We start from the raw sequence: 14,506 nt of genomic DNA on the forward strand, positions 1-14,506 counted from the left end.
TGAAGCTGAAACTCCAATACTTTGGCCACCTGATGCGAAGAACTGACTCATATGAAAAGACCCTGATGCTGAGAAAGATTGAGGGCAGGAGGAGGAGGGGACGATAGAGGTTGAGATCGTTGGATGGCATCATGAACTTGATGGACATGGTATGGGTAGACTCAGGAAGTTGGTGATGGACAGGGAGGCCTGGCGTGCTGGGGCTTTTGGGATTGCAAAAAGTTGGATAGACTGAGAGACTGAACTGAACTGAACTGAATGATTGGAATGAATGTGTTCATGAATCCTTTTAAAAAAATCACCTGGATCTGATACTGTCTTGGAGGATATATTTAAAACTGATTTTATTTCTTCAGTGAATGTTGTACCATTCAGCTTCTATTTCGTTTTTGATCAGATTTTAATAGTTAATTTTTTGTTATTCATTTCACTTAATTTTTCAAATTTGCAGACATAAAGTTCACAATATAATTCTCTTATTTTTAAAATCACAATCTGTAGTCTTTTTTAGTTTAGATACTTTTTTTTTTTTTCATTTTTTTCTCATCCTGCTTTGTTGATTTGAAAGTTAATTGTTGATTCTTTCTTTTTCCTTTTTTTTTGTCTTTGTTTTTTGGTCACACCACATAGCTTGTGGGATCAGAGATTGAACTCAGGCCCTCAGCAGTGAAGGCATGGAGTTCTAACCTCTGGATGACCAAAGAATTCCCTAAAGGTCTTTTCAGAGGACCAACTTTTAGCTGTATTTCACCGTTGTAATTTTGTTTTCTATTTCTTCTGAGATGTATCTATAAATCTAATATTAATATCCATGTCCTCCATATTTTCCCCTTTTTTTTTTTGTTTTCACTGGGTTTATTCATTGCTCTTTTTCTAATTTCTTAAATGGATGTTTAGTAATTTAACTTTCTACTGTTCCTTCAAGATTTGAGATAAAACTTGAAAACGGTGAGGGATTAAACTAAGTGGTTGTTTGAGGGAAAGGAAGAGGGGAAGCCCTGAGGCAGGGGTGTCCCTGGAGAGTTTGAGAGAAAAGCAGGGCCAATTTAGTGAAAAGATTTTTCATGATATAAATGTGGAAAATAACTGCATAACTCCTTTCATCTGTCACTTTGCCTGCTGAGATGTCTGTTTTATGTGGCAGCTGTGATGAGTGGAGAGAACACCCTCTCAGTCACTCATTAGGTTTGTGCTCTTAGGCTTTTTAACTTCTTTCATATTCAACTTCCCTGTTCATAATTTGCTGTCACGATTAAAGAGGCAGATATGACTGTCCCCACACAGTAGGTGCAGAATGAATGGTTGTTAAGTGTCTTGACTTCGGCATGTTTGCTGAAGCAGTTTCTTTCCACCTAGTGCACTCCTGTGCTTGGGCATCCTCTTGCCCTCTGCCGCCGTTGCCAGCCTGCAGACCCCAGGAACCACTCCAGGCATAGTGTTAGTGGCCGCTAGGGTCTGATGCTGTTCTCCTCTGCTCATTGTTTCACTGAGCTGGACTTTCCGTAAGATGGGGATTTCATTTTCTTTCCTCACGTGCTACTGAAAATAGTAGGGGCGGTTGTTGTCACAGCTCTTGGTCTTTTATGCCGTGTTACCATCCCACTGTGGAGTGGACCTTTCCTGCATGTGATCAAGGCAGTTCCTGCTGGGCTTCCCTGGTGGCTCTGTGCTAAAGAACCCACTTGCAGTGCAGAGATGTGTGTTCGATCCCTTGGTTGGGAAGATCCCCTGGAGAAGGAAGTGGCAACCCACTCTGTGTTCTAGCCTGGGAAATCCCATGGACAGAGGATCCTGAATGGGCTACAGTCCATGGGGTTGCAAAGAGTCAGATACAACTTAGTGACTGAACACGAGCCTCGGCTGAGTCCCTTGTTTCTTCTCACTTGATTGGTATGGAATTCTGCCTTTGTTGCTGAGCCTTTTCTCATCCCTGAAACTGTTCTGTAATTCTTTCTTTTGTTGGCCACTGTTTCTATTTAATTGCCATCCCAGTTTTGCCTACTTTTATTCCTTAAACCTGGAGTTGGCAGTGTTTTTCTGTAAAGGACTAAATGATAAATATTTTATATTTTGAGGGCCACATACTGTCTCTGTCACATATTCTCTGTCCCCATCCCTTTAAAAATTGTAAGAGCCATTTTTGACTTGTTAGTAAATATTCAAAGTTTTTTTTTTTAATTGTGAAACAGAGCATATATTGAAAAACTTATGAAAACTTATACATTTAGTTTAACATACAAAAATGAAGCAAACTGTGACTCCTACCTCCCAAGCCAGGAAATACAGGGTATTGTCAGTACTTTAGAACTGCTTCCCATGATCCTCCCCCATTGCATGTTTCTTTGTTCTGTCTGCTCTGCTGCATTTTGGGGAAATCATTCCTTTTATTTTTCTCTACAGTTCTATCACATGATAACCCTCCTAACAATAAATTGGATTGGCCAAAAAGTTTCTGTAAGATGTTGCAGAAAAACTCGAATGAACTTTTTGGTCAACCCAATATTATTTGGCTTTTGTTTGATTTTTGAATTTTATATAAGTGGAATCATACTATATGTACCTTCTTTTGGAGAAGGCAATGGCACCCCCCTCCAGTGCTCTTGAAGGCCTCTAGAATCCCAGGGACGGGGGAGCCTGGTGGGCTGCAGTCCATGGGGTTGCGAAGAGTCGGACATGACTGAGTGATTTCACTTTCACTTTTCACTTCCATGCACTGGAGAAGGAAATGGCAACCCACTCCAGTGTTCTTGCCTGGAGAATCCCAGGGACGGCGGAGCCTGGTGGGCTGCCGTGTATGGGGTCGCACAGAGTCGGACACGACTGAAGAGACTCAGCAGCAGCAGCAGCAGCAGCAGTACCTTCTTTTGCTCAGAATTATGTTTTTGAGATTTGTTTGTGTTGATGCTCGTAGCTGCCTAATTGAATTCAGTTGCTTGACTGTTCCACATCCTTTTATAGTCCATTTTAATGTTAATGGACATTTGGATTGTTTCCAGTCTTCTGTTCTCATGAATAATGCTCTGTGACCATTCTTATGCATATCTTCTGGTGCACATATGTAAGAGACTTTCAAGGGCCTCACTCAGTAGTGGGATTATTGGACATGTGCAAGTCTAGCTTTCCCGGTAATGCTTGTTTTCCAAAGTGGTTGTATCAGTAAGTTTTCCCTAAGTTTTCCCTCCGGCAGAAGGTAAGAATTCCCTTTGGTTCTCATCCTTGTCAACACTTTGTATTCTCTTAATTTTTGCTCTTTAGTGAATGTGATGGTGTCTTGTGGTTTTCATTTACATTTTCTTGATTGTTGAACAATTTGAACACTTTTTTACATATATTCTTATATGCTTCCAAGTCCTATATCTTTGTTCAAGTTAATTTTTATATATATTTTGCATATAAGTTTAACATGTATATTCAATTTATCACAGTCTGAAGTTCATCAATATTTCTGTTCTTAAAACACTGTAATTTCAGTCCCTTGCAATTTGTATGCTATCGTTAATACTTTAATTTACTGTTTTTTTTTTTTTTAATTAGCATAGAGCTTTGATGTCATTGTTTTATATTGTCAGTATTTTGTTAACATTGCTTATGTATTTATACTTTTGTTCGTCATTTCTGTTTTCATATGAGGTCCTTCTTGTAGGATCATTTTTCTACTGCCTTTATAATTCCTTTACTGACAGCAGGTGACAAAGACTGGCTGAATGGATACAAAAACAAGACCCCTACATATGTTGTCTACAAGAGACCCACCTCAAAACAGGGGACACATACAGACTGAAAGTGAAGGGCTGGAAAAAGGTTTTCCATGCAAATAGGGACCAAAAGAAAGCAGGAGTAGCAATACTCATATCAGATAAAATAGACTTTAAAACAAAGACTGTGAAAAGAGACAAAGATGGTCACTACATAATGATCAAAGGATCAATCCAAGAAGAAGATATAACAATTATAAATATATATGCACCCAACACGGGAGCACCGCAGTATGTAAGACAAATGCTAACAAGTATGAAAGAAGAAATTAACAATAACACAATAATAGTGGGAGACTTTAATACCCCACTCACACCTATGGATAGATCAACTAAACAGAAAATTAACAAGGAAACACAACTTTAAACGATACAATAGACCAGTTAGACCTAATTGATATCTATAGGACATTTCATCCCAAAACAATGAATTTCACCTTCTTCTCAAGCGCACATGGAACCTTCTCCAGGATAGATCACATCCTGGGCCATAAGCTAGCCTTGGTAAATTCAAAATAGAAATTATTCCAAGCATCTTTTCTGACCACAATGCAGTAAGATTAGATCTCAATTACAGGAGAAAAACTATTAAAAAATCCAACATATGGAGGCTGAACAACACGCTGCTGAATAACCAACAAATCACAGAAGAAATCAAAAAAGAAATCAAAATTTGCATAGAAACGAATGAAAATGAAAACACAACAACCCAAAACCTGTGGGACACGGTAAAAGCAGTCCTAAGGGGAAAGTTCATAGCAATACAGGCACACCTCAAGAAACAAGAAAAAAGTCAAATAATAACCTAACTCTACACCTAAAGCAACTAGAAAAGGAAGAAATGAAGAACCCCAGGGTTAGTAGAAGGAAAGAAATCTTAAAAATTAGAGCAGAAATAAATGCAAAAGAAACAAAAGAGACCATAGTAAAAATCAACAAAGCCAAAAGCTGGTTTTTGAAAGGATAAATAAAATTGACAAACCATTAGCCAGACTCATCAAGAAACAAAGGGAGAAAAATCAAATCAATAAAATTAGAAATGAAAATGGAGAGATCACAACAGACAACACAGAAATACAAAGGATCATAAGAGAGTACTATCAACAATTATATGCCAATAAAATGGACAACGAGGAAGAAATGGACAAATTCTTAGAAAAGTACAACTTTCCAAAACTCAACCAGGAAGAAATAGAAAATCTTAACAGACCCATCACAAGCACGGAAATTGAAACTGTAATCAAAAATCTTCCAGCAAACAAAAGCCCAGGTCCAGATGGCTTCACAGCTGAATTCTACCAAAAATTTAGAGAAGAGCTAACACCTATCCTGCTCAAACTCTTCCAGAAAATTGCAGAGGATGGTAAACTTCCAAACTCATTCTATGAGGCCACCATCACCCTAATACCAAAACCTGACAAAGATCCCACCAAAAAAGAAAACTACAGGCCAATATCACTGATGAACATAGATGCAAAAATCCTTAACAAAATTCTAGCAATCAGAATCCAACAACACATTAAAAAGATCATACACCATGACCAAGTGGGCTTTATCCCAGGGATGCAAGGATTCTTCAATATCCACCAATCAATCAATGTAATACACCACATTAACAAATTGAAAAATAAAAGCCATATGATTATCTCAATAGATGCAGAGAAAGCCTTTGACAAAATTCAACATCCATTTATGATAAAAACTCTCCAGAAAGCAGGAATAGAAGGAACATACCTCAACATAATAAAAGCTATATATGACAAACCTACAGCAAACATTATCCTCAATGGTGAAAAATTGAAAGCATTTCCTCTAAAGTCAGGAACAAGACAAGGGTGCCCACTTTCACCATTACTATTTAACATAGTTTTGGAAGTTTTGGCCACAGCAATCAGAGCAGAAAAAGAAATAAAAGGAATCCAAATTGGAAAAGAAGAAGTAAAGCTCTCACTGTTTGCAGATGACATGATCCTCTACATAGAAAACCCTAAAGACTCCACCAGAAAATTACTAGAACTAATCAATGACTATAGTAAGTTGCAGGATATAAAATCAACACACAGAAATCCCTTGCATTCCTATACACTAATAATGAGAAAACAGAAAGAGAAATTAAGGAAACAATTCCATTCACCATTGCAACGGAAAGAATAAAATACTTAGGAATATATCTACCTAAAGAAACTAAAGACCTATATATAGAAAACTATAAAACACTGGTGAAAGAAATCAAAGAGGACACTAACAGATGGAGAAATAATACCATGTTCATGGATTGGAAGAATCAATATAGTGAAAATGAGTATACTACCCAAAGCAATCTATAGGTTCAATGCAATCCCTATCAAGCTACCAACAGCATTCTTCACAGAGCTAGAACAAATAATTTCACAATTTGTATGGAAATACAAAAAACCTCGAATAGCCAAAGCGATCTTGAGAAAGAAGAATGGAACTGGAGGAATCAACCTACCTGACTTCAGGCTCTACTACAAAGCCACAGTTATCAAGACAGTATGGTATTGGCACAAAGACAGAAATATAGATCAATGGAACAAAATAGAAAGCCCAGAGATAAATCCACACACATATGGACACCTTATCTTTGACAAAGGAGGCAAGAATATACAATGGATTAAAGACAATCTCTTTAACAAGTGGTGCTGGGAAATCTGGTCAACCACTTTTAAAAGAATGAAACTAGAACACTTTCTAACACCATACACAAAAATAAACTCAAAATGGATTAAAGATCTAAACGTAAGACCAGAAACTATAAAACTCCTAGAGGAGAACATAGGCAAAACACTCTCTGAAATACATAACAGCAGTATCCTCTATGACCCACCTCCCAGAATATTGGAAATAAAAGCAAAAATAAACAAAGGGACCTAATCAAACTTAAAAGCTTCTGCACAACAAAGGAAACTATTAGCAAGGTGAAAAGGCAGCCTTCAGAATGGGAGAAAATAATAGCAAATGAAGCAACTGACAAACAACTAATCTCAAGAATATACAAGCAACTCCTACAGCTCAACTCCAGAAAAATAAATGACCCAATCAAAAAATGGGCCAAAGAACTAAATAGACATTTCTCCAAAGAAGACATACAGATGGCTAACAAACACATGAAAAGATGCTCAACATCACTCATTATCAGAGAAATGCAAATCAAAACCACTATGAGGTACCATTTCACACCAGTCAGAATGGCTGTGATCCAAAAGTCTACAAGCAATAAATGCTGGAGAGGGTGTGGAGAAAAGGGAACCCTCTTACACTGTTAGCGGGAATGCAAACTAGTACAGCCACTATGGAGAACAGTGTGGAGATTCCTTAAAAAACTGGAAATAGACCTGCCTTATGATCCAGCAATCCCACTGCTGGGCATACACACTGAGGAAACCAGAAGGGAAAGAGACACGTGTACCCCAATGTTCATCGCAGCACTGTTTATAATAGCCAGGACATGGAAGCAACCTAGATGTCCATCAGCAGATGAATGGATAAGCAAGCTGTGGTACATATACACAATGGAGTATTACTCAGCCATTAAAAAGAATACATTTGAATCAGTTCTAATGAGGTGGATGAAACTGGAGCCTATTATACAGAGTGAAGTAAGCCAGAAAGAAAAACACCAATACAGTATACTAACGCATATATATGGAATTTAGAAAGATGGTAACAATAACCCTGTGTATGAGACAGCAAAAGAGACACTGATGTATAGAACAGTCTTATGGACTCTGTGAGAGAGGGAGAGGGTGGGAAGATTTGGGAGAATGGCATTGAAACATGTAAAATATCATGTATGAAACGAGTTGCCAGTCCAGGTTCGATGCACGATACTGGATGCTTGGGGCTGGTGCACTGGGACGACCCAGAGGGATGGAATGGGGAGGGAGGAGGGAGGAGGGTTCAGGATGGGGAACACATGTATACCTGTGGCGGATTCATTTTGATATTTGGCAAAACTAATACAGTTATGTAAAGTTTAAAATAAAATAAAATTTAAAAAAAAAAAAAAGAAAAAAAATTTTTTTACTTCTTCCAGATTACTTTTATTTTACATTTAATCATGAAAGATAGTTCTTTTTATATAAACTGTTTTATCTCAGCACATTGCAGGTATTATTTCACTGTCTTTTGGCTATAAATAAACAATTTGGCTTCAGTACTACTTTTGAAGACACCTGTCTCTCTTGATTCTTTGAAGGTAGTCTTTTCTTTTTGGCTGCTTTTAAAATATTATTTTGTTGCCATGTTACAAAAATTCCACGGTGATATTTCACTATCTAGATTATTTTTTAATAATCTTGTTTAGAATTTATTAGGCTTCTTGGATATTTAGATTAGTATATTTCCTTAGTTTTAGAAAGTTTGAGAAACTGAGAATATTATTCCTGCCTTATTCTTTTAACTCATCTGAAACTCCAGTCAGATTTTTATTAGCTGTTGTGACTGTCTTCCATGTCTCTTAATCTTTTTTTTAATATATTCTATCTCTTCAACTCTACCGTGCTCTGGGCATTTTCTTCTGACCTGTCTTCCAGTTCATGGATTCACCTTTCGTTTATCTAATCTCCTTTTAAATCTGCCCAGTGAGTTTTTTATTTCTATAATACATTCTTTCTTTATTAGAAGCTTTTTTTGGTTCATTTCCACATCAGCTTGCTCTGCCCATGTGTTTTATTTCCTTGTCTGTGTGGGTGTGGGAGTGAGCGAGCGTGTGTGTGATCTACTTGTTCTTCTCAGGACTGTATCTTGGAAAATATTTGAGGTCTAGGATAATAAAGTTGGGTTCCTCCAGAGAGGATTGCTTTTACTTTTGTTAGTTGCTTAGGGCCCATTCCAGTCATTGACTCTTAAATTCTGGGCTTGATTTTTTTTCAGATCATCCAAGTAGTATTTTAAGTTGTAATTACTCATGTGGGGACTGCCTTGTAGTTCTCAGGGAGATGTTTTTTACCCTCTTTTCAGTACTGCGGCTCAGGGAAAGATTTTTTTTTCCCCTTTAAACAGTCGGCTTGGAATATGGCAACTCTTTTCTCCTCTGCCCTCATGCCTTTTTTCCAGGGTCTTCAGATTCTCCACCTTAGGTAGGTCAGTATTCTTTGTCTTCTGTTCTCAGAGGCCTGCAAAGTCAAAAAGTAGATGATTGAATTTACCTAGTTTGGCAAATGCCTTCAAGGTGAAAATCAGCTTTGGCAAACTTAATTGATCTTTTTCTATTCTTGTCTTCATTTAACTTTTGTCTTGAATATTCCTTGTTTCTTGACATCTTACAGGTGCATTTGAGAATGTTTTAAAATATTTGTTATTTTCATTAGAAGGATTAGTACAGGTTCCGAGTCCACCATATTGCTGGAAAACAGAATCTCTATGGTTTTCAGTTTCATATTTCCTGTTAGATTTTACTGTCCTTGAGAGGAGTGACCATGCCTTGTACTTTCTTGGCCTTCTTAGAAGGCAGTGAGTCTTCAGTGGACACTCAGTTATACAAGTGGATGTGTAACTCAGAAACACTTTTGAAGGACTTCTATTTTACATGTTTTATATCTATTTTTTAATCTTCCCCATTATTTGGTAAGGTTAGGTGTATTATTACTACTTCTGTTTTATGGATCAGTAAACAGACTTAAGGGAGAATATGGACACAAATCTGGTTATTTGTTGGACTAAAATTTAGATTCATGACTTTTGACTCATAATTCTGTGTCCTTTCTGCTATACCATGTTGCTTTTTAACTAATATTATTGACATTTGATATCTTGATTATTATCTCTAGATATGAAAATTCTAAAGAAATGACTCCATTAGTAATAATCTGGATGAAATTATCTCTGGATTCTCACCTGAAAGAAATTGTTGGCTGAGCATTCACTTTGCTTAAACTTTTATCAGTGACTTAAAATAATGTATTGACTTCTGTTACAGAAAGCAGAAAAAAAGAATTCCTTACAAACTACTATATAAAATAAATAAGCTGCAAGGATATATTATACAGCACAGAGAATATAGCCAATATTATATAATAACTTGAAATGAAGTGTAATAAAAGTATTAAATCACTGCATTGTACACCTGAAACTAATATAATCTTGTAAATCAACTGTACTTCAATAAAAATGTTAACAAGTTAAAAAAAAATTGCTCAGTTTTGCTGTTAAAGCATTGTGAAATACTTTTGTTGTAAAACATAAATAGTTTTTGTTTTTTCCAACAGGTGTGTATGTAATATAGATTGCAGTGGATACAGTTTTAATCCTGTGTGTGCTTCTGATGGGAGTTCCTATAACAATCCCTGTTTTGTTCGAGAAGCATCTTGTATAAAACAAGAACAAATTGATATAAGGCATCTTGGTCATTGCACAGGTAAAATTCATTCTAGAGGTCTGTCTTTAATATCACATGTCTACAGTCTTATTTTTATATTTTGGTAGTGTTCTGAATTTGTAGAATGAAAAATCTTTGATGCATTATTTTTTATTACTATGTATTTTAGAACTTCTTTGTTCTGTTACTAACTTAGCTTTTTAAAAATTTGCTTTTACTGTCTTAAGACACAAACAGTGCTTCTTGATTGTTTATTTAGTTACTAAGCTGATCGTAACGTGAACTTATAGCTATATTTATACTTCTTAAAAATTGTCTCAAATATGTAACGATTATAGTTGTTTAGAAATGAGCTTATTTTAATTATAGTAAAACTGTAACTATTACCATTTTTTCATCTTTTTTTCTAGAGCATTATAGTTTACTTTATTTTCATGTTTTCTCTAGTTTTTGCCCCTACATATTTTATACTGTTAGAGATTTTGGTGTGAAGTTATAGAATGTAGGGAAAAATTATTACTTTCAGTTTAAAATTATTTCCCCCTTCTTGATTTTTGCTGTAGTTTAGGAACCATGATACCAACTAAGAATAAGTTTTTGTCTTCTATTCCTGCTAGAAGTACCTGGTCACAGAGGCAAAGGTTTTCAATATTTTTTTCCTAGTAAGACACATATAGGCTAGCATAATGTATGATTTCCCAGTAGCAAACAAGGTCCAGACACTTCCCGATGGCCTAGGGTTATGCACCTTTCCTGCTACTAGGTCTAACTGCCCTCTCTTCTGGCCAGCCCCCCGCCCCCCTGCCTTTTTTTGCATTTATTAAAGGCCTGTGTTTTCATGAGCTTACAGAGAACATAGCTAAGGGGAAAAAGCTGCAAGCCAGAGTTTGCTGGTTTATACTGATAACAAGCTATTTGTGAAATACTGAACAACTGATTGAAATGTCTGTGGTCTAAGCTACTGAAGAATGCCCAAGAAACTATTCAGAGGATATCTAGGTGAGAGTCAGGTGTGTGCATGGCAGAGGAAACTGTTTACTGACAGAGACCCCTTGTATATGGAACTACTAGTGTGGTTTGCTTTTCTTTCTTGGGGTGGCATTTGTAGCGTAGGTTAAAGTGTATTGAGAAAGCATATCTTTTCTGAGGAACTGGTTTGTGGTTGAATGGTACTACCTGGAATTTCAAATTCAGAAGAGTTGGTCAAGCTTGAGGATTTTGTTAATTGAAATTCATGCTTTTAGAATCCTGTGGAGAGGTTTATCTTTGTCCCCATTTACACCTGACTGTGCCTTCCCTTGCCCCCACTGTGCACTGGGAAACCGAAGCTTATGCTTCCCAGCAGGTGTTTATGGTCCATGTATTCTTCCTGTCCTAACATAATTCACCAGGAGGGGTCATGTTTATAATAAATTTTGTCTGATAACACAGTTGATATTCCACATTTATATTAATCTGATACTTTTCCAAGGAAACAGTGGTGTGAGAAGGTAAATCTTGAAACCATTGTCCCTTGGAGAACCGGCTAATCCTTTCTCTTCAAGGTCTATGTGATTTCAGTTTCACAGGGAAGACTTCTTAAGGAGATGATGAGATGATATTTTAGCTGAAGTTTCAGTGAAGTTAGACTGTTCATCATGCAGTACGCATTTATATCTAAGGCCTGAGATAGAAGTGTTACAATAGATCAAGTGAGTGGTAGAGCAGGAAAAATGGACAGAGAATTGGAAAGGACCTGAAGCATTTGGAATATTTAGGACTTTCATGGTATGACTTAAACATCATATGTATCTTAATTTTCAAATCATTTTCTCTTACAGACACAGATGACACTAGTTTGTTGGGAAAGAAGGATGATGGACTACAGTATCGACCAGATGTGAAAGGTACTGAATAACAATTTCCTAAATTTTGGCCATGTGTTGAAATATGGTCACTAGCTGTCCTTAGTAGTTCTCGTTCCATTATAATGACCTTTCCAGCTTTGCTCTATGGCAATATACATTATGCAGTTAAATTTTAGTAATAATATTGACTGAGTGCTTCTCAGTTTACAGAGTACTCTCACATCTGTGTTTTTTTAATTGAAATTTTTATTGTGAGAATTTAGATTCACATGCTTTTGTAAGAAATTATATAGAAAGATCTCTCATCTTTGCTTTTAAAATCCTCTTTGCCTGTCTAGAATCTACTGTTAATACTTAACCTCTGTGCATGGGTCTTTGAACCTAGTTCCCTTTGCCTGGAACTCTTCTTTGCCTAGGAGTCATCCTTTCGGTCACCTTAGAAGTTATTTCTGTTTGGGAACTATCCCTTGACTCTTAAACCTAGATTGCATGCCTCTCTTACATACTCTGATGACCAAGCCCTTAACCTGCTCTAAGTGTGATTGTCGGTTCTACTCATCTGCATCCCTCTCCAGACTGAATTCTGCCATGTTCACTTTGGGATTCCTAACACTTAGCAGAACGTCTGGCACTTACCTAGGGGCTCCATGCTTGTCAGAAGAATGGATATAGCTCAAAGAAACTATAGGATTTATTTGTACAAAGACTTTTATTTTAAGGTCAGATCAGAGATTGGATTCTAGTTCCCTTGACTGCAAGTCCAGTGTGCTTTCATTTCTCATTTTCATATTCATTATTTCATTTGGTTTTTGCAACTACTCTGAGGGATAAGGACCAGTGAAAATATTGAGGCTCATTGAGGTTATAGTTAGTGAACCGAAGCAGGTCCTGATCTTAGGATCCTAGACCAGGGTTTCTGTATATTTGCTTTTACATGTATCTTCTATGCTATTTGTTTGGTTATACTAATGGGCAGTTTTTTAAAAAGATGTGTGATCTACCTTTTAGGCCTAATTTCTAAAAAATACATAAAATGAAAATAACAGGCCATATCTCTTAGAGTGTCATAAAGGTTAAATGAGATAATGCATGTCAAGTGCTTTGAATAGTATCTGACATACTCGTAAGTGTGTAAGAAGTGGTAGCTGTTATTATCATTGAATAATTTGTATTTCTGTCACTTAAATCATATTAAACCTGAATCAGTTATATCCCATGAGCCCCTGAAATATCAGTTTCCTCTGTTGATACAAAGTGCTGTGTTTAAAATAGGAAATCTTTGTATTCCCATAGGAGATATAATAGATCAATGCTAGTTTTATTCTTTATACTGATAGTACATGACCAGAATAGGGAAGTTCTTTTTTAGGTAGGTAGAAGCTCCTGCTTAGGGCAGTTTGGGGAATTGTGTATACCCAAAGTACTTGTCTGTCTTCAATAATTTTACAGGGATAATTCAGTGCCTAAGCCATTTTTGAGATACTGAACATTTCCACATAAGAATTTGTCTATAATGCAAATGAAATTATCATAATCAGTAGATGTAATTTATTAAGTGCCAATTTTATACTGGTTGTTTTACTAGAAACTGTTGGTGGATAGAAAGATATGTAATACATGACATTCATCTTTAAAGAACTTGTGACACAATAAGAAATGAACATAACCTACTTCTAACAAAGTGAAAGTTGGTTATTGTCATAAATGTAGTGCTTTGAAAAAGTTAGGATGAGAACTCAGAAAAAAAGAAATTACTATTTGGTGGGGACTGGTGACGCAGGTGGAGGTGGAGGTGCAGGTTTGATCCCTGGGTCAAGAAGATCCTCTTGAGTAGGAAATAGCAACCCATTCCAGTATTCTTGCCTGGAAAATTCCATGGACAGAGGAGCCTGACAGGCTATAGTCCATGGAGTTGGAAAGAGTTGGACATGACTGAGCATGCATGTAGGAGAGTGGGGAGAATGGTGAAGATCTAAGAAACAAGAGATCTTATTTGAGCTGAACCTTGAAGGGTGGTTAGGATTTGAAGAGGTCAAAGGATATTTAAGGAGGATAGAAGAGCATCAGCAGAAGTGTAAATGCAAACATTGTGATAGAATGTATTGGAGAACGATGAGGAATCCATTTTGGCTGGAGAGAAGGGGTTTAAAAGGCAGAAATGGAAGGCAAGTATGGAAAGGTAGCTTGGGGCCAGATTGTATATAGTCCTTTTTTTTTTTTTTGTCTGAGTCTTTACCACTAGACTGCCAGAGAATTCCCATGTGTACAATCTTGAATGCTCTGTTATCCTAGGGCATTTAAACTTCATTTGTAGGCAGTGGGGAAATCATAATATATTTGAAAAGGAAAGGCTACAGTACTAACCAGCTGAATGCATTATACCAGGCAGGACTTGTGCTTATTATGTACTTTGGGCTAGAGGCAGAGAGATCAGTTAATTAGGCTCAAAAGGAATAGATTCCTACTTAAGATATGGAGAATAAAAGAATTAAAACTAGGATGACTTAGATGATGGATTCTGTTTATTGAACTAAGAATATTGGGAAGGGAAAGGTGTTTGGGGC

The 14,506-nt window shown here is 36.6% G+C and overlaps 1 protein-coding gene across 2 annotated transcripts in view; it reads left to right on the top strand.

The window, feature by feature from the left end:
• The window catches only part of TMEFF1 (transmembrane protein with EGF like and two follistatin like domains 1), a 101,288-nt gene that overhangs the window by 60,072 nt on the left and 26,710 nt on the right, over window positions 1-14,506 (top strand). For both annotated transcript variants that reach the window (XM_025282140.3, XM_025282139.3), the window contains exons 6-7: window positions 9,986-10,134; window positions 11,916-11,981. In XM_025282140.3, coding sequence (XP_025137925.2) covers window positions 9,986-10,134; window positions 11,916-11,981 — 215 coding nt within the window. The remainder of the gene's footprint in view (window positions 1-9,985; window positions 10,135-11,915; window positions 11,982-14,506) is intronic.

Source organism: Bubalus bubalis, chromosome 3, assembly GCF_019923935.1.
Source record: "Bubalus bubalis isolate 160015118507 breed Murrah chromosome 3, NDDB_SH_1, whole genome shotgun sequence".
Taxonomy (NCBI): Eukaryota; Metazoa; Chordata; class Mammalia; order Artiodactyla; family Bovidae; genus Bubalus; species Bubalus bubalis.